Consider the following 21456-nt stretch of genomic DNA (forward strand, 5'->3'; position numbering starts at 1 on the left):
ACAAAGACCGTTCTAATTATCTGCTTATCTCCCGATCAATCCTGGAGAGGTGATTATATTTCTCCTGTTGCATACTGGGGAACCCCATCTGCCTAGATAAGAATCAGAAGAAAATCTGTCTCCCTCCTCTCCATTCCATTTATTCTTACATCCTTCTTTATTAGAGGTGAGGCAAGAGCAGAAAGGAAAAAACACTATTTTAAAGAAACTTTCTTTCTGGCCATGGACTCTAAATGTTCTTGCTACAAAGATTCCCTTTCAATTGAAGCACAAGAACTTTATTTTGGATTTTGGAAACAGTAACTGAATTTACCCCTCAAACACTGGTGTTGATTTAAATTAGACATTTGGGAATGATATTGGTGTGTGTGTCTGTGTATATTTATGTGTATTCATGTGTGTATGTGCATGTATATCCACATATGTGCATGTGTATATTTATATGTGTGTGTGTGTGTTTGTATATGTGCACATCTCTGTGTGCATGTGCATGTATCCACACACTATTTGGTCCAGGCCTTATGCTCTTCTTATCCCTAACAGCTGCTAAAACATAAAGCTCTTGTTCTTTGGGCTGTTCCATCTGACAACACCATTATTTCTGGATGTTTCTATTCAAACCTTCAGAATACTCAGGAACAGGCACTTGTTCCTACCCTGATAAGTGTTCCTCTTTTCATATCTCTAGGAGAGAAAACAGGGATTTCATCAAATGTCTTTAGATTTACACATGTTGAATACATAATCTATTCATCTAAATCTGCAAAGAAGGAGACAAACTTTCTCCTTTGGGGAAATCTTTATTACATAAATATATGTACACCAAGATATATACACACAGGAACGTCCCTCTACACATCCACTCATAGTCTATGAAAGACACAAGGGTCATTGTTGCTGAATCTCATGGCTCCTGTTTTTCACAACCTTCTGCTGTTTCATCGGCATAAGCAAAGGTCAGGAAGACTTGTTCCAGTGTTACCTGGCTGATGGAATAGTCTTCTAAATCAAATTGCTCTTTAGCTTTCTCCAAAGTGCCAAACACCTTTAACAACAACAAAAATGCAGTTACTATTGCAATCTCCCCTTCAGCCTCCAGCCCAGATAGGCCTCTTCTCCACTTCCCCCAATCCCTGTTGTGTTTATGTTGGAGGACAAAAGGCACAGAAGAGAGAGATGGGAAAGTAAAAGAAACAGATAATTGAGGAACTGAGAAGAGGCAGTTCTCTGTTCCCATTCTCTTGATGGACATGGACTGATAATGGGATTTAGGGGCAGAAATTAAAGCAATTAAACTCTAAGGTTGTCTGAAAAGTAACCTAAAAGCAGTACTCCTGTCACAGTGCCAGGTTTCCACTGGACATGCCCAAATCCCAAATACTCCCCATCATTAGTGCTCTCTTAACATGTAATGTTAGAAGGGTGTGGCTTCTACCATCACCTTTCCCCAGCTATTGTCCTTCCTGGGAATGTAGTAGTTAAGGATCCCTTGATTCTTGTGCTTTAAGACACTACCTAAGAAAGGAAAATAGAACAGGTGAATAATCTTATAGATTTCATTTGAAATTTCCAAAATATTGCTATATCTACCTAATTATATACAGTGGAAGGGTGAATAGATGGGGTTAATACAAAAGAGAATGTGACCCAATAATCCACTCTCTTTGGTATACATAACATGGTTAATGCTTTCATCAGATTTAATCCTCATGAAATAATCTTCTTATGTGGAGTTCACATTTAATCCTCATGAAATAATCTTCTTATGTGGAGTTCACAGCAATGTATTCTCTCTGCCATGTGAAATTGGAAATCATATGTATAAATCACCAAAGTCAGGCCATGTGCTCTTGTTTCTTACACAGGTGAAAATCCACTGATAGAATGAGAGGGAAGTGGGTGGTATCCATACCTAATTTAGAACAAACAGATGTGTTTCAACTTATCAACACATACCTGCAGATTTGTGCAAATGGAATTAATGTGGATTTAAAATGTCTTCAAGGAAAAAAACACGTTTGTAATGGTTTGTGGATTTTCTTAATATTGGTCATAAGCATGTATTATCTCCATGATTATGCAAAACCTTTTATTGTGAAATATTTTAAACAAAAGGCTTAATGAATTATTCAAAACAAGCAATGATGAAACCACTCCATCCAGATCAAGTAATAGTAACCCATTCATTCTCATGTATAACTTTCCAGCCTCTATACCCCCATAAAAATACCCAATACCTTAATTGTTGTTGTTGGCATTTCTTTCTTTGTTTTTTTTTTTTTTGAGGGTGTTTACTTGTTTATTTGAAAGAAAAAAATTATGTATATTTATTGTGTAAAACACATCGTTTTGAAATACGTAAATGTGGAAGAGCTAAAATAGGGTAATTAACATACATATTACTTACCAGTACATACTTACCAGTTTTCTGTGGTGAGAAATCTTAAAATCTACTCTAAAAGAGTAGTTTTAAAGAAACCAATATATTGTTATTAACTATAGTCACCATGTTATACAATAGATCTTCTGAATTTATTCCAGCCATCTAACTGAAATTTTGTACCCTTTTACCAACATCTTCCCACTCCACTCCACCCCCAGCACCTAGTAACCACCATTCTATTTTCTGCTTCTACATGAGCTGAACTTTTTGGATTCCGCATATAAGTGAGATCCTGTGGTATTTCTTTTTCTGTGCCTGGCTTATTTCACTTAACGTAATGTCCTCCAGATTCATCCATGTTGTCACAAATGACAGGATTTACTTCTTTTTTTTTTTTTTTTTTTTTTAAGGCTGAATAGTACTACATTATGTATATATATATACTGCATTTCTTTATCCATTTATCTGATGGTGGACACCTGGTTGCTCCCATATCTTAGCTATAGGTGAATAATGCTGCCACGAACATGGTAGTGCAGATATCTCTTCAGCATACTGATTTAAATTCTTTTGGGTATATACCCAGTAGTGGGATTGCTGAATCATATGGTAATTCATTTTTTTTTTTTTTTTTTTTTTGAGACAGAGTCTCACTCTGTTGCCCAGGCTAGAGTGAGTGCCGTGGCGTCAGCCTAGCTCACAGCAACCTCAAACTCCTGAGCTCAAGCGATCCTCCTGTCTCAGCCTCCCAAGTAGCTGGGACTACAGGCATGCGCCACCATGCCCGGCTAATTTTTTCTATATATATATTTTTTTTAGCTGTCCATATGATTTCTTTCTATTTTTAGTAGAGGTGGGGTCTCGCTCTTGCTCAGGCTGGTCTCGAACTCCTGAGCTCAAACAATCCGCCCACCTCGGCCTCCCAGAGTGCTAGGATTACAGGCGTGAGCCACCGCGCCCGGCCGGTAATTCATTTTTAATTTTCTGTGGAAACTTCATACTATTTTTCATAATGGCTGCACCAATTTGCATTCCCACCAACAGTGCATGACTGTTCTTCTTGCCAACACTTATCTTTTGTCTTTTTGATGATAGCTGTTCTAACAGGTATGAAGTGATATCTCTTTGTGGTTTTGATTTGCATTTCCCTTATGATTAGTGATGGTGAGCACCTTTTCATGTACCTGTTGGCCATTTGTACCCCATAAAGATGTACAATCACATATTTATGGGGCACATGTAATATGTTGATACATGCATATAGTATGTAATGATCAAATCAGGATATTTAGGATATCCATTGCCTCAAACATTTATCATTTCTCTGTGTTGGGAACATTTCAGATCTTCTCTTCTACCTATTTTGAAATATACAACAGACTATTGTAACCCTACTGTGCTATCAAAGACTAGAACTTATTCCTTCGTGTATCTGTATGTTTATACTCATTAGCCAACCTTTCTTCATCCCTCAACCCTTCCCAGCCTTTGGTAACCATTATTCTCTCTGCCTCCATTGAGATGAATATTTTTAGCTCCCACATATGAATGGGAACATGTAGATTGCTTTCAGTAGTATGGACATTTTAACAATAGTAATTCTTTCAATCCATGAGCATGAGATATGAGATATCTTTCCATTTTTCTGTGTCTTCAATTTATTTTACCAATGTTTTATAATTTTTCATTGTGGAGATTTTTCATTTCCTTGATTAAATTTATTCCTAGGTTTTTTTTTTGGATAGCTATTGTAAATGAGATTGTTTTCTTGATATCTTTTCTAGGTTTTTCTCTGCTGGTATATAGAAATAATATTCATTCTTGTACTTTGATTTTGTATCCTGCAACTTTACTGAATTTGCTTATCAGTTCTAAGGGATTTCTGGTGAAGTCTTTAGGTTTTTCTAAATACATAATCATGTCATCTGTGAACAAAGATAATTTTACTTCTTTTCAATTTAGATGCCCTTTATTATTTTCTCTTGTTAATTGCTCTAGCTAGCACTTCTAGTATTATATTGAATAAAAAGTGGTTAAAGTGAGTATCCTTGTCTTGTTCCAGATCTTTCATTTTTCCCCCATTCAGTATAATGTTGGCTGTGGGTTTATCATATATGGCCTTTATTATTTTGAGGAATGTTCTTTCTGCATCCAGTTTGTTGACAGTTTTTTTTTTTTAAATCAGGATGGGTTGAATTTTATTGAATGCTTTCTTTTTCAGTATCTGTTGAAATTATCATATAATTTTTGTTCTTGATTTTGTTAATGTGATGTATCTTATTTATTTATTTATGTATGTTGAACCATCCTTGCATCTTTAGGGTGGATCCCACTTGATCATGGTGAATGATCTTTTTAATATGTGGTTGAATTATGTTTGCTTGTATTTTGTTGAGGATTTTTGTATCTATCTTTATCAGGGATATTGACCTGTAGTTTCCTTTTTTTGTTGCGTTCTTGTCTGGGTTGGGGATCAGGGTAATGCTGGCTTTGTATAATGAGTTTGGAAGTATTTCCTCCTCTTCAACTTGTTGAAATAGTTGGAGTAGAATTGACATTAGTTCTTCTTTAAATGTTTGGTAAACAGCGATGAAGCTGTGGGCTTTTCTTTGATGGGCAACTTTTTATTCTTGTCAATCTCATTACTCATTTTTGGTCTGTTCAGGCTTTTATTTCTTCCTGACTCAGTCTTGGTAGGTAGTATGTGTTCAGGAATTTATCCATTTCTTCTAGGTTTTTCAAGTTTTTGATGTATAGTTCTTCATAATAGTCTCTAATAATCTTTTGTATTTCTGTGATTATCAATTGTAATGTTGTTTTTTTCCTGTTGATTTCTTGGAGCTCCTTATATATTCTAGTTATTAGTTCCTTAATAAATGGGTAGTTTGCACATATTTTCTTCCATTCTGTGGGATGTCTCTTCACTTTGTTGATTGTTTCCTTTGCTGTGCAGAAGCTTTGTAGCTTGATGAGATCCCATTTGTCCATTTTTGCTTTGGTTGCCTGTGCTTTGAGGGTATCACTCAAGTCCTTGTCCAGAGCAGTGTTCTGAAGCATTTATCCAAGGTTTTCTTTTAGTGATCTCATAGTTTCAGGTTTTACATTTAAGTCTTTAATCCATTTTGATTTGATTTTAGTACACGATGAGAGGTAAGTAACTAGTCATTCTTCTGCATATAGATATCCAATTTTGCCAGCACCATTTATTGAAGAGACTGTCCTTTCTCCATTGTATGTTCTTGGCACCTTTGATGAAGATAGGTTCGCTATAGATGTGTGGATTTATTTCTGTGTTCTCTATTCTGTTCCCTTGGTATATGTGTCTGTTTTTATGCCAGTACCATGCTGTTTTGGTTACTAAAGCTCTGTAGTATAATTTGAAGTCAGGTAATGTGATTCCTCCAGTTTTGTTCTTTTTGCTCAGGATGACTTTGGCCATTCCAAATCTTTTGTGGTTCCATATAAATTGTAGGATTATTTTTTTTATTTCTGTGAAGATCATCATTGGTATTTTGATGGAAATTGCACTGAATCTGTAGGTTGCTTGGAGCAGTATGGACATTTTAACAATATTGATTCTTCCAATTTATAACCATGGAATATCTTTCCCTTTTTTGTGTCCTTGATTTCTTTCATCAATATTTTATAGTTTTCATTATAGACATCTTTTACTTATTTGGTTAAGCTTATTCCTAGGTATTTTATTTTATTCATACTATTGTCAATGTGATTACCTTCTTGGTTTCTTTTTCAGACTGTTTACTATTGGCATATAGAAATGCAATTGATTTCTGTATATTGATTTTGTATCCTGCAAGTTTACTGAATTTGTTTATCAGTTCTAATAGTATTTATGTGGAGTCTTTGGGTTTCTCTAGATATAAGAGCATATCATCTGCAAATAAGGATAATTTGACTTCTTCCTCCAATTTGGATGCCCTTTATTTTTTTCTCTTGTCTGATTGATCTAGCTAGAATTTCTAGTACTATGTTGAATAACAGTGGTGAAAGTTGGCAGCCTTGTCTTGTTCCAGATCTTAGAGGAAAGGCTTTTAGTTTTTCACCATTAAGTGTGATACCTACTGAGGGTCTGTCATATATGGCATTTACTGTGTTGATGCAAGTTCCTTCTATATCCTCCAGTTTTTTGAGAATTTTTAGCATGAAGCAATGTTGAATTTTATTGAGTGCTTTTTCCAGCATCAATTGAAATGATCATGATCATATGGTTTTTGTCCTTAGCTCTGTTGATATGAGGTACCACGTGAATTGATATATTGAACCATTCTCACATTCCTGGGATAAATCTCACTTGTTCATGATTAATAATCTTTTTAATGTGTTGTTGAATTTGATTTGCTATTAATAGTATTTTTTGAGGACTTTTGCATCTATGTTCATAAGAGATACTGGCCTATACTTTTCTTTTTCTGTTGTGTCCACCCTATGCTGAAAATATTACTTTAGACATATAATTTATATGAGAGCACAAATATAAAACTGTCTTATTAGGTGATGCAAGAGCTCTTGTGAGCCTCTGTTTTTTGTGACACTTTTTAAGCATAATCTAACACAAGAGGGTCATGGTAACAAACATCACAAAAAGAAGCAGTATCAAAAAATCAATAAATATCAGTAACTCATAGGAAATTGTATTGAAGACATAAATCATAGGGATGGTGAGAACAACAAATATAATTTAACACATTTCTAACAAAGTTAGCACAAATTAATTTACCTGGAAATGTCATTGCAATAAATGTTTTAAAATCCTTTAACTTATCCTCAGTCTTGACCTTGGCCTTCAGGATGTAAATATTGCCAAACTTGTTCTTGAGATGCTGAGGGCTGCCCAAGCACATAAACTTCCCCTGCACCATGATGGCTAGACGGGTACAGAGGGCATCACATTCCTCCATACTTGCAAAAAAAAAGAGAGCATATCATTGTAAGGCTAAAAAGTTCTCCTTTGGAGAACATTGTGTAGTTTAATCAGAGCAGGGATTTTGTGATCCTATTTTCAATCGCAAGTTGCACTTGCCAATCATGAAGCTCATAGCTGGGAAGTGGGGATTTTTCAAAGGATAAATAATAGAGTGCCCAATCTTCCCATAAAACATCTCCTGAAGTCCTATCTTCTCCTCATCCTTGATTTTTTAGCTAAATGAAAATTCCTGCCCATTTCACTTATTAGGATTAACGTGAATTCTCGTACCTAATGAGGAGCTCACAAACTCAAGAAAGTTCACTGTCCAATATTCCTGGCCCCAAATAATTCCCTCTTATAGCCACTAAAACTCATTCCAACCCTCAACCAAGCCTCTAGATGAGTTACACCTGTGGGAGGTTATAATGATGGCTTTTCCACTTTCACGTGCTCGTGTCACTGTGTTCCACAGCAGGCGTCGGGCTACTGGGTCCATGCCAGTTGATGGCTCATCCAGGAAGATGACTGAGGGCTTTCCCATTAGGGCAATAGCAGTACTGAGCCTACGTTTGTTTCCTCCACTATATGGCCAAAGAAGGAAAGAGAAAGTTAAAGTGTAAGAAGAGGAGGCTATACATATCAGCTATTTACAGGAGAGATCTAGCACAAATATCTCAAATGCTGAGAGTCCCAGCAAACACTAAACATGGAAATCCTCAATGCTGATTAGATATGACTTTGATAAAGTAGCAGCCCAAAGTACAGGGGTATATATCAATTCATTTTAACTTGAGATATAGAGGAGTGATATTTATATTACTGATATCGGCAGTATTATCAACAGCATTTATTTACATGTTTTTAGGCTGTCACGGTTTCCCAGGCACATAAACCCCATCATAATTCCAAGGGCCTATATTACTCCTTATTTGAGAGATAAAGAATCACAGGGACAATAGGAAGAAGAAGATGTTTTCTTTTGACGTTCAGGGCCATAGTTTAAATATAACTAAGATTTTGAGTTTCCTTTCTGTAAGGGAAAGATGCAGAACTACATTGATTTGGCTTATTAATGGCATCTGAAACCTATCAGAACATTAAATGGTTTCACAATTAGGTAATTGTGGGCATAGCACCTTAGGTGGAGATGTGGGCATTTATTTCAAACATCAGGAATATTAAGGAAACATCTCATAATGTAGCATTAACAAGAAAGAGAAGCAGCATAGTGACTCACCTGTAGGTGCTGATAAGCTTGTCAGCATAAGCCTCCAGTTCCAGTGAGTTCAAACATTTGTTCACATATGGCTTAATCTGATGCTCAGAAACTCCCCATACTCTGGCATACATGATCATTATTTCCCGAGCAGTCATGTATTCCAGCAAGGCATCAAATTGAGGACAATAGCCAATTCTTGGCCTCACCTAATTACAAGAATTGCCTTAAGTAAAGATCCAAGTCACCTATTGCACTCTATATCCATGGATGAAATGGAAGACCTGCAGTCCTCCAAGCCATGTTTCTAAGAGTTCTACTGAGATTTTTTATTTCTCTAAAGGGATACAAAATTATGCCTGTTGAATCTATTGTAGGGCACTGGGATAATAGGTTTCCTAGTTCAGTTTTAATGATCTTGGGGATAAAGAAGTTAAAAATTAAATTTTAGATTCCATCAATTTGGGAGAGTATTAGAATATGAGATACTACCTCATTAGTCAGGAATTCCAGGGGGCATGGTCACCATGGAGGTTTTTTCACTGTTCGACTTGCACAGTCATGTGTACATCTTGTTCTATAGTAAGGCTGAACCAGCGGCAAAGCCTTTCCCTTGGCCCTGAGCTCCACCCCTAACTGGAGACTGCAAAGTGTATCACTGTAGAAATTAGTCAAACCATTCTGTTGATTTGCATTCAGTTACACATAGCCTAGGAGTTAGAGAAATAGATTTGAACTATTATTAGTTTGGTCACTGAACTGAGGCTTACCAATGTGGCCATGACATTGAGTTTGGCATTGATTTCTCTGAATATGACATCAAAGTTACGGGCAACAAAAAAAATTAGGTAAATTGGACACCATCAAATTAAAATTTTTGTTCACCAAAGGACACTGGAAAATCAACCCACAGAATGGGATAAAATATTTACACATCATATATATAATAAGGGATTAATATCCAGAACATATAAAAAATTCTTCCAACTCAACAACAACAAAAACCAAACAATCCAATTTAAAATTGTGCAAATGGCTTGAATAGATATTTCGTCAAAAGACAATTGAGCACATGAAAAAATGCCCAACATTACAAATTGGGAAATACAAATCACAGCCATGATGGGGCCCAACACAGTGGCTAACGCTTATAATCCTAGTGCATTGGGAGGCCAAGGTTGGAGGGTTGCTTGAGGCCAGGCCAGAGAAACAGGCCCAACTACAAAAAATAGAAAAATTAGGTGGGCATACACTTGTAGTCCCAGCTACTCGGGAGGCTGAGGCAGGAGGATCACTTGAACCCAGGAGTGTGAGGTTGCAGTGAGCTATGATGATGCCACTGCACTCTAGCCCAGGCAACAGAGAAAGACCCTGTCTCGAAAATAAACAAAAAAGAAAACCACAGTGGGATACTATCTCATGTCCATTAGGATGGCTATTATTTAAAAAAAAAAAAAAAGTTAAGAAGTGTTGGTGACGATGTAGAGAAATTGGAACTCTTTTGCATGGCTGGTGGGAATATAAAATGGTACAACAGCTGTGGAATAAAATATGGAAGTTCCTTTTAAAATAACCATAGAATTACCATGTGATCCTGCAGTTTCACTTCTAGGTATATACCCAAGTTAATTAAAAGCACAGGCTCAACAAGATAATTGTACACCAATGTTCATAGCAGTATTATATGCAGTGGCCAAAAAGTACAAACAATACAAATGTCCATCAATGAATAAATAGATAAACAAAATGTTGTATACTCCTGCAATGGAGTAGTATTCAGCCTTGAGACTGAATGAGATTCTAATACACTGGTGCGCCTTGAAGGTATTATGCCAGATGAAGTATGTCAGATATAAAAGTACAAATATTATATGAATTCTACTTATATGAAGTACCTAGTACAGTCAAATTCAGAGAGACAGAAAGTAGAACAATGGTTACCTGGGGGTAAAGACAGCGATTGTTTAATGGGTACAGATTTTCAGTTTTAGTTTAAAAAGTTCTGGGGATGGATAGTGGCCATGGTTGTACAAGAATGTGAATGTACTTAATGCCATCAAATTGTACACTCAGAAATGGTTAAAATGGTAAATTTCATAGAATGTATTTTTACCATAATAAAAAGACAATGTTAAAGATGGTTTTTAAATGCCTGAATAATGAAGATATCACCATATGTCACATAAAATGTGAGAGATGGTTCAGAATAGCAAACTTGTAGAGATTCTCTGAAAAAGTTCCCTCAGATTTTACTGAACTCAGAATCAGCCCTTGCAAAAGGCTCATATTTTGTCTGTATGCCTGGTCTCTCTTTAAATTTGACATTTTTAAATGGACTATCTCTTTGTTTCCCAAGTCAGCTTTTGCTCCTTGGCTCCAAATTCGTTTGATCCTTTTCTGCATTCCCCACAGTCAGGGGACTGGACTGTTGTACACCACCCTTACGCCACTGAAGAGGATTTGATAAGTGGTATGGAGAAGGATATTTAGGGGAGACCCTCACATATCCCCTCCTCTGTGAGGACCAGCTGGCAGAAACAACTCACTTCCTGCCACCATCTATCACTCCTTCCCCCCACCCCACCCCATCTTTCTGATTCCATGGTGATAGTGGCCCATGTGAACGGAAGAGGAAAGAGTTACACTACCAAGGTTGCCATCACTACCACCCACCTGATCCTAGTGCGATTATTCTTGCCAACCTGATCCGTGAAGTTCTACTAATAAATCAAATCTATACTACTCAGGCTCTACCTTGCCTGAGATTTCCTGGCATTTGACAAACTCTGACTATCACTTCTTCTTGAAATTCTCTCCACATTTAGCTTCTTCCTAAGGTTTATACCCTCTCTCCCAGGTGGCATGTGCAGACAAGGACTGGATAATGCAGAGGTACAAACACTGATGATTTTGCTTTGATTTGGGACAACTCTGAAAGGCCATCTTGCTTCAGAGCTCTCAGTAAGATACCAAGGCCTCAGTTACAACTGAATTGCAGATCATCTCTTTCTGTCCAGTTTTGCAATCCTTACACTGTTACGGCATCTCATATGGCATCCGTTAGATGTACTGTTGAAAAACTTGCCTTTTATTCCAATAGTTTCAAAGAACACACAAAAAATTCACTCTAGTTTTAGATTCTACTCTTATTGCTTCACTCTCGCTTCAAAAATTTCTCTCTCAAGAATCCAATAACTGTAGCAACATCCAGACCTACCACAATTCCCATCTATTATCCCTAGACATCTGCCTGTTACCTGAACCTCTGAGTCATTATGCTACTTATATGTTAGACTGTAATAGCCTCTTACCTTTACAATATTTTTGGTGATGTTAAAGCCATCAGTAAACACTTCCCCAGAAGTAGCACTCATCTCTCCAGTCAAAATCTGGAAAGTAGTCGTTTTTCCAGCTCCATTATATCCAAGCAATCCAAAGCACTCCCCTTTTTGGATTGCAAGGGAGATGTTTTTTATAGCCAGAATGACTGGATAGGTAAAATAGATCTAAAAAAAAAAATCCAGGAAACATAATTTTTTTTTTTTTTTTTTTTTTTGAGACAGAGTCTCACTCTGTTGCCCGGGCTAGAGTGAGTGCCGTGGCGTCAGCCTAGCTCACAGCAACCTCAAACTCCTGAGCTCAAGCGATCCTCCTGTCTCAGCCTCCCGAGTAGCTGGGACTACAGGCATGCGCCACCATGCCCGGCTAATTTTTTCTGTATATATTTTTAGCTGTCCATATAATTTCTTTCTATTTTTAGTAGAGATAGGGTCTCGCTCTTGCTCAGGCTGGTCTCGAACTCCTGAGCTCAAACGATCCGCCCACCTCGGCCTCCCAGAGAGCTAGGATTACAGGCGTGAGCCACCGCGCCCGGCCCAGGAAACATAATTAAGTAAAGAATACTTACAGGTCAAATAAACTCAATACCTCACATCCCTAGGGACCACTACCTCAGTTTCACAAGGACTCTTCTGTTCTACTGTGAGAATACACATAGATCCCGAAGAACCGCAATGAGCCCTTGGCACCAAAGGCATGCTCTTAAGTAGGAATGAAACTAGCATATGCTGGCCATTAAATGGCATTACATTACCTTTATCAGTTCCTTAATAAGCACTGTGGAATTCGGCAACTCCTGAGGCGGAAGCTCCAGGATTCTGTCTCTTTCATTTTGTACATCTTGATCTTCAGATTTCCCAGATAACTCCTTGGATACTATATCCTGTATTTTTAAGACAAGAATCATAGAGGCAGATGCCCGTTAGGCAACTGTTTTAGACTGGGTGGCTTCATGAAAGCTAAACTGGGGGATAATATTAAAGATGTCAAAACAGAATGTGTGAGTTATTTCTTTAGAGACTTCTTGAATATCACTTGAGCTCTCATGTACAACCTGAAAAATTTTGAGTAATGGAGAGTTCATCAGGGAAATAAGGATGGGGATCAGAGGAGAGGGAAAAGGTGATTACATATTAATAGTAGAAAGGATGAGAATTAACATGACATGGTGTGTATTTAAATCTTTGAAAGACATAATTTAAAGCATTCAGTGAAATGATTTTATCTCCTGGATCCTTAAGAAGGAAGTCATCTCAACAGAGAAGAAAAGCTTTAAAAATACAGTAATAAGTTTATAATAAATATCTTTTGCCAACATTAAAAGGGAATGTAAGCTAAGAAAAGTAGCAAGGCTTTAATGGACTTTTCCTAAGAAACTCACTGGACTCTATGGTCTATATTTTCAAGATAAATTTTACACACATGAATGCTATTTAGTCATGTCAACTAGACCACATAGCTTCAGAAAATAAATCCCAAGGTATCAGAACAGAAATTTGGAATAATTTTCAAGACATTTTTGTCCAATCATTGCAGAACACATAGATTTTTGTTTTCTACAGCTTAAGAAATTAGGTCTATACAGCCTACTTCTTTTCTTTTCTTTTCTTTTCTTTTTTTTTTTTTTTTACCAGAACCAAATACCCTGTCAAAGAAGCCACAGCTGAGATTAGTCAAATATGATTTGTTACAATTGCAGTATGTTCAACATACAGAAAGACTAAAAGAAGAGTTAATTATTTCTTTTAGGAAGGAGAGAGAAAGGTTAGCCATACTTTATATAAAAAAACTTTGAGATTTCCAGAATTGCAGTGTGAGAGATCTGTGAACCTATGCCCCTAGTGGACCTGGTGAAAATTGCTTCAAAATATAATCACTTAAAGCCTTTACAAATGATCTCATCTTAGTCTGTATTTTGTTGGTTACCTGAAACTGGATAATTTATAAAGAAAACAAATTTATTTCTTATAATTGTGGAGGCTGGGAAGTCCCAGGACATGGCTGGGCATCTGGTGAGGAACTTCTTCCTGGTGAAGACTTTGCAGAGTTCTGAAAGAACATCCCAGGGTGAGAGGACTGACTGTGCTAACATGGCTGATCAGGTCTCTCTTCTAGTTCTTATAAAGCCACCAGTTCCACTCCCATGATAACCTATTAATCCATTAATTTATGAATGAATAGATCAATCCCATGGCTCTGCACTCATGATCCAATCACCTCTCAATATTGCCTCGCCTTTCAATATTGCCACATTGGGAATTCAGTTTCCAACACATGAAATTTGGGAGACACACTCAAACCATAGCACATCCTAAGAGCATATATAAATGAAGACACATTTATTCGAGAAAATCCATTAAATGTTAGGAACAGTGAAATCCATTTGAATCAAGACCCCCTCTTTTTCTCCCTCCCCATAGCCCAATGTAACAGAACTTTACTCCAGGCAGACTCAGCCAAAAATACAGGGCTCCGTCTTCCTTAAGTTTCTAATCAAGAGCTAAGGTATCTTTCTGGAAGGGGCAGAATATCAGTATTTCTCACCCCATCTCCCAGTAATCTGTTGCAGAGGCTAAGTTATGACTAAGTGCAGTTGAGATTTTGGATCTCCCTTCTTCCACCCAGCCCCTACTCATGGGCAGGGGGGAGTCTCTAGCTTGGGCATGGTGTGCTACACTGGAGCCTGGGCCCCGGATCATTCACAAGGCAGAGGTTTCATGCTGGGAGTGGAAAGCCAAAAAGATCAAAGAACACTGTCTTCCACTGAACACCAAGCTCCTGGATGAGAAAAGCATAAAAGAGTCCCAGCTCACAGATTTTCCCCAGGGAGAGAGTTAGGCTGTAAAACAGTGAACTTCTCTACCCAATGTAACTGAGTTCATTTAAAACAGTATGGGAAAGTTAAACCCTAAAAAAAAAAAGGAGCTTTTGGTGGAAAGCAATTCAGATGATTGATAGATACATTAGGGATATAAATTAAACCATAGGCTAGCTAGTTTACCAGAGAGAACCAGGGAAAAAGACAGCTATGAAGAGCCCTCCTGGGGTGAGAGTCAATCTTAAACACTGAACTCAAACTATTTATGTAAAGGATCCCAAATTTAATCAGATGTTTGAAGCAATTTATGTCCTACTAGGGTATTGTTGAAAAAAATAAAAAAATAAGCCAGAAATTAGTCAAGTTTAACAGCTAGCTGTGGTCATGGAAAAAGACAGTTAAAAAGATCCTTGCAAAAATCACTGTCATCCCGGATGACTGTGCCCATATCCAGGTCTGCACCATCTGAGGAACAATATCAGAGGCTTCACACCAGAAGGGAAAAAGATTTCACTAAAAAAGCCAAATAACCAACAGATTCATGAAGAAAATGCTCATTATCACTAATCACCAGGGAAATACAAATTTAAACCACAATAGAACATCATCTCACACCTGTGAGAAAGGCTTTTATTAAAAAGATTAAAGGTAAAATGTGTTGGTGAGGGTATAGGAAAAGGGAAGTCTTGTGCACTGGTGGTGGTAATATAAATCAATACAGTCATCATTATGGAAAATACTATGGAGGTTTCTCAGAAAATGAAAAATAGAAACACCATAAGATCCAACAATCCTACTTCTGGGCATATACCACCCTAAACTAGAAATCATGCTGAAGAGATATCTGCACTCTCATGTTCATTGCAACATTATTTACATAGCTAAGAAGGAAAAAAGAAGAAAATTCTGCCATTTGTGACAACATGGATGAACCTGGAGGACATTATGTTAAGTAAAAAATGCCAGTCCCAGAAAGATAAATACCACAGGATCTCACTTATATATGGAAAATATAAAAGTTGAACTCATAGAAGTAGAGAGTAGAGTGGGATTTACCAGAGGCTATGTGACGGGTGGGGGTGGATGGGGAAAGGAGAGTGCAAAAGTACAAAGATTTAGTTAGGAGGAATAATCTTTCATGTCTATCACACAGAATGGTGACTATAATAATCCAACGTATATTTCAAAATTGCTAAAAAAAGATTTAAATTTTTTTCATCACAAAAAATGTTGGGTGCAGTGGCCCACTCCTGTTGTCCCAGCATGGTGGGAGGACAAGGTGGGAGGATCACTTGAGGCCAGAAGGTTGAGACCAGTCTGAGCAACATAGTGAGACCCTGTCTCCAAAAAAAGAAAAAAAAAAAAATTAGCTGGGCATAGTTGCATGCACCTGGAGCCCCAGCTACTCCGGAGGCTAAGGCAGGTGCTTCAGCCCAGGAGTTCGACGTTACAGTGAGCTAGGATGATGCAACTGCACTCTAGCCCAGGCAACAGAGTGATCTGTGTCTTAAAAAAAAAAAAAAGAAAGAAAGAAAAAGAAAAGTAAGAGAGATGACATACTTTTTAATTAACTTGATTTAATCATTCCACAATGTAAACATATATAAAAATATCACACTGTACTCCAGAAATATATAGAATCATTACTTGGCAGTTAAAAATAAAATTAGAAAAAGAAAGAAAATTCCTAAGATAGATTTGAAATGTTCTCACCACACAAAAAAAGGTAAGTATGTGAGGTAATGAATATGTTAATAAGCTTTATCCATTCCGCTGTGTGTGCATATGTATACATATATATCAAAACATCATGTTGTACATTATAAATATATGATTTTTATTTGTCAGTTAAGAATAAATTTTAAAAAATCAATATTTTAGGGGATAGCTAGAATAGTGCTTATAGGAAATGTTTAACTTTAAATGTTTATATTAGAAAAGAAGAGAGACCTAAAAGCTATGGTGGCAGGCCAAGAAAGAAACTAAGAAATTAAGAAAGGAGAAAAATAAGCCCAAAGTAAGTAGAATAAAGAAAACTATAAAAATAAAGACCAAAAAAAAAAAAAATCAATGAAAGAGAAGATAGTTAACAGTAGAGAAAATAAAGGCAAAATTTGGTCCTTTGAAATAATCAATGAAATGAATGTAGTTTATTGTAGGTAATTGTACCTCAGTAACAATCATTTAATAAAATGCATTCTTCTAGACACAGAGTTTTTTTATCCAATAACTGAGGTAGTTATATACAGATATATGCTTTTCAGGCCTAATTTTTAATTCTTTGAGAATTTCTCTTAAGTTGTTCATGCTTAAGTATTCACCTTCCTGATTTGCTTGTAGATGCCAAAGTAAACATGTTGATTGAGAAATGTTCTTAGTCTTTGCAGAGTTGTCTCCCCAAAGAAAATGAAGAGGAAGAAAAGAAAGCCCGTGATACTCATGGCCATCAAATACTTTCCAATCATGTCCTCTTTCAAAGAATATATATTCTTCTCAATATCTGAGAATGGCAAAAAAAAAAAAAAAAAAAGCAAGAGAGTTAATCTTACTGCACAACATCAACACCATGAGCAAGGATTCAAAAAACAAGAAGAAATATAAGATGAAATGAAATATTAGGCTAAATTGAGACAAAGTATTTATAGAATGTGATTATCTTGCTACAAAAATAACATTTGAATAATGAATTTTGACCTTCATTAACATAATGCATGGTAATCAAGTAAGCATATGAATATTATTTTAATAATATGTTTATTCATATGTCTAATAATTATTGCATACCATGAAAAATATACCCCGCATCCTTTCAGAGTTGTGGAATCGTACGTTGATAATTACAAGAAAGCTTTAATGTACTTATACTCTTGGGAAAGAGAACACAGTACGCCTTAAACAAGGTAAAACTGACCATTAGCTGAAACTTTTTGAACTTTCTTCAGAAGAAAGTTAATCAGTAAAAGGCACAGAATTCCATTATAAGAAAATTATAAACTCTACCCCCTTTAAAAAAATTTTTAGAACAGTTTAGAATTACATAAAAATCACAAAGAGAGTACAAGGGAATTCCATATACCCTGTACTCAATGTCCCTTGTTATTAATAACACATATTAACATGGTACATGTTACAATTAATAAATAAAAGTTAATACATGATTATTAACCAACATATCTAACTTATTCAGATTTCCTAGTTTTTATTCTGTTCTATGATTCAATCCAGATACCACATTAGCATTTAGTAGTCATGTCTCTTCAGGTTCTTCTTGGCTGTGATAGTTTCTTAGATTTTTCTTATTTTTAATGGCATTGACATATTTGAGGAGTACTGGTCAGGTAAATTGGGAGACCCTTAATTTGTATCTATCTATTTTTTTATGACTAGACTGGGGTTATGGCTTTTGAGGAGCAAGACCACAGAGTTAAAGTGCCATTTATCACACATAAAAAGGGCACAGCACGCTATCAACGTGAGTGATCACTGTTGATGGTGAGCTTGGTCACCTGGTTGAGGTAGTCTTTGTTAGCTTTCTCTGATATAAGGTCTTCCTGTTTTCCCCTTTATATGCTGGAAATTATAAATAGCAAATTCAAATAAATATATTTGAACATAATTTAAATATCAAAATAAATATCAGAATTCCTTTGATATTTATATCTAGAGTCATAGATATTATCTTTAATACTTTGGGTCATAATCCAATTCTACTTTATTTTGTTGCTTGAATTGTTCCAGATTTGATGACCATTGAACTCTCCCTATTTTAGGAATCATATTTTATATAAGTGTTTGTAGTTGACATATAAAAATGAAATTGAATTTTATGTTTGTACTTATTTTGAATTCAGCAGTGCACTCAATTACTACAAAATTTAATAATTAGAGGATTCTCTGAGATTTCTAGGTAGACCATATCTAGCATTATTTCATTTTTTCCATTTCTCATACTTTAGAATTGTGTTTTTAAAATGCTTGATTCATACCAAAGATTATATGCTACATATGTATAAATTCTAAGTATAATAGCATAATGGCATAATGGCATCTATAAACCCAGTCCCCAAATTAAAAGTTTACAAATAATTTTCAAATGTTTATGTGCTCCTTCACTTTTCCATCCTCCAGAGGTAACCACCATGATGAACTGTGTTCTGCATTCCTGTTTTATTTACATACAAGCGGATCATTATATATATATTTAACAATATTTAATTTTTAAGTTGGAACTTTATAGTATACTTCATATGGTCTTCTGGAACCTGTTTTCTCCTTATGTTATTATTTCTAAAATTCTCAAACATAAAGTGAAACTGAAATAACAACACAACAAACACTGTTTCCTCCACCTAGTATCAACACTGTTAATGTTTTGCCACATTTGCTCCCCAGACTTCCCCCCGCCACATGTGTATTTATAAGTTGCTTTTGTGGTTTTTAAAAATGTTATTTTGTCATAGGTATTGTTTTTATTCCTATTTTTGTTTTCCTCTAATACTAGCTCTGTGTGAATGCTGGCTACCTCTTTCTGCTGTGAATTTTTGTGATGGACCATCAAAAATAGTAATTCCATGGAATGGTGATGATGGGTTTGGGATGATTACTTGGTGGCTAATTTATGAAAGCTATTTCTACTGGTAGGATGAAATATAGTTTCTTTATATGTAAATGTCTTTTGGCTGGGGAGTCAGGGATGGAGTGGTGGTGGTATGAATATAGTTTTCTGATTTCCTGATATCCTATTGATTATGCAGTACCCTTAATTTATGCTATTTGTTTTCTTCTTTTGACACATCAAATCTCCAAGGGATAATTCTGTCTGCCAAATTATCCTTCCTTTTCTCAGGAGTTTTGTTTTTCCAAGAATGAGAATTTTCCAAAAGTATTGAGACATCACGTAACATTTTAGAAGTTCAGGGAACCTAAGCAGGAAAAATATTAATCCCCCAAACCACAGTGAGAAACGTCCCAGTCATGAAAAGAAGGCAGGCTGACAACAAATAATCTAATAACTCATCTTTAATCCCCAAAAATGTAGAATGTAGAAGAAGAAAACAACAAAGAACATAAATTAGTAAGTTGGAAACAAACATGCAATAGAAAATCAACAAACTGAAAGCTTGGTTTTTAAAATGACTAATAAAATGGATAAACTCTGGTAAGATTAAAAAAAGACAGGTGGTAAAAGTTAGAAATGTTATGAATGTGGCCGGGCGCGGTGGCTCACGCCTGTAATCCTAGCACTCTGGGAGGCCGAGGTGGGCGGATTGTTTGAGCTCAGGAGTTCGAGACCAGCCTGAGCAAGAGCGAGACCCCACCTCTACTAAAAATAGAAAGAAATTATATGGACAGCTAAAAATATATATAGAAAAAATTAGCCAGGCATGGTGGCGCATGCCTGTAGTCCCAGCTACTCGGGAGGCTGAGACAGTAGGATCACTTGAGCTCAGGAGTTTGAGGTTGCTGTGAGCTAGGCTGACGCCACGGCACTCACTCTAGCCTGGGCAACAGAGTGAGACTCTGTCTCAATAAAAAAAAAAAAAAAAAAAAAAAAATGTTGTGAATTAAAATGAGGATATCACTATAAATCTGACAGATGCTAAAAATACCATAAAGTATTATGAACAAATTTACTCTGATAAATTTGAAAATTTATGTGGAGTGAAAAGATGCTGTAAAAACTCAACGCCTCAAATTATTAATATGATATCCCCAAATTCCACCTTTATTAAGGAAATGTTATCAATAACTAAAAACCTTCCCAAAGGACAATCTCCATTCACAATTAACTTCACAAGTGAATTCTACCAAACATTTAAGAATAACACCAATTCTGCACAACATTTTTGAGTAAATATAGAAGAGGAAACACTTCTTACTTCAATTGTGTTTATTTTTTTATACTAAGAGCTAGTAAGTACTTTACAAAAAAACTCCAGTAATTTTAATCTTTTTTATAGACATAGATGCAAGAATCCTTAATAAATATTAGTGAACTTAACCATAATATATAAAAAATTTAATACATCACAACAATGTGTCTTTGACAAAGCAGTAAGTCAAGAACAAGGAATAAGCGTATATGGATTGGAAAAGAAATATACTATTAGCAACTGCTTTGAATATATTCACTAAAATAAAAATCTATACCTAAATTATTAAAATTAATAAAATGATCTAGCAAGTTCAATATATAAACTATTTCAACTGCATTTTATATAAGCAACAATAAAAATGACACTTAAAAAAGTCCTTCCATCTATAATAGCATCAAAAGATATACAGGGATAAAACAGCATAGTTGAAATACCTGTAAACTAATAACCACCAAACAGTATTAAATAAAAATGAGGAAGACAATATAAACTCTTCTCCTGGAGATTCCTTCCTATAGAGGGAATGAATTATGCAGTGGAAGAACATAAGCTCTGAATCCCAGTTCTGTCCCATAAAAGTTGTGTGACACAAGGTACACAGTCAGTTTCTTCAAATAAGTATAAAAACAGATAACTTGAGGTTGTTGTGGAGATTTAAAATAACATAAGAAAAGCTAGTAGATAGTTGATGATTAGTATCTTTATCTGATGTCTATGTTAAACTTACCTTAGATTTTCTTTTGAGACTTTATGATATTTTAAAAGGCCTTTCCCAGTGTCATAAAATGACTTATGTACCGAACATGTGTCCTGACTCTCTCCTTTGAAAGATGGGTAGATTCTCCACAAGTTTCATGGCCTGAGCCTGAGACTGATTTCCTAGAGACTTAGGGACCC

At 35.9% G+C, this 21456-nt stretch overlaps 1 protein-coding gene across 1 annotated transcript in view; it reads right to left on the bottom strand.

Annotated features, from left to right (window-relative positions):
• Positions 1-904: 904 nt before the first annotated feature.
• Positions 905-21456, bottom strand: part of LOC138394068 (phospholipid-transporting ATPase ABCA3-like) — a 35348-nt gene continuing 14796 nt past the window's right edge. Inside the window, exons 4-11 of the mRNA XM_069485687.1 lie at positions 17005-17183; positions 12620-12748; positions 11838-12032; positions 8548-8735; positions 7721-7891; positions 7122-7303; positions 1442-1515; positions 905-1045 (exon numbers count right to left, since the gene is read on the bottom strand). Coding sequence (XP_069341788.1) covers positions 905-1045; positions 1442-1515; positions 7122-7303; positions 7721-7891; positions 8548-8735; positions 11838-12032; positions 12620-12748; positions 17005-17183 — 1259 coding nt within the window. The remainder of the gene's footprint in view (positions 1046-1441; positions 1516-7121; positions 7304-7720; positions 7892-8547; positions 8736-11837; positions 12033-12619; positions 12749-17004; positions 17184-21456) is intronic.

This window comes from Eulemur rufifrons, chromosome 14 (assembly GCF_041146395.1).
Source record: "Eulemur rufifrons isolate Redbay chromosome 14, OSU_ERuf_1, whole genome shotgun sequence".
In the NCBI taxonomy this organism is placed as follows: Eukaryota; Metazoa; Chordata; class Mammalia; order Primates; family Lemuridae; genus Eulemur; species Eulemur rufifrons.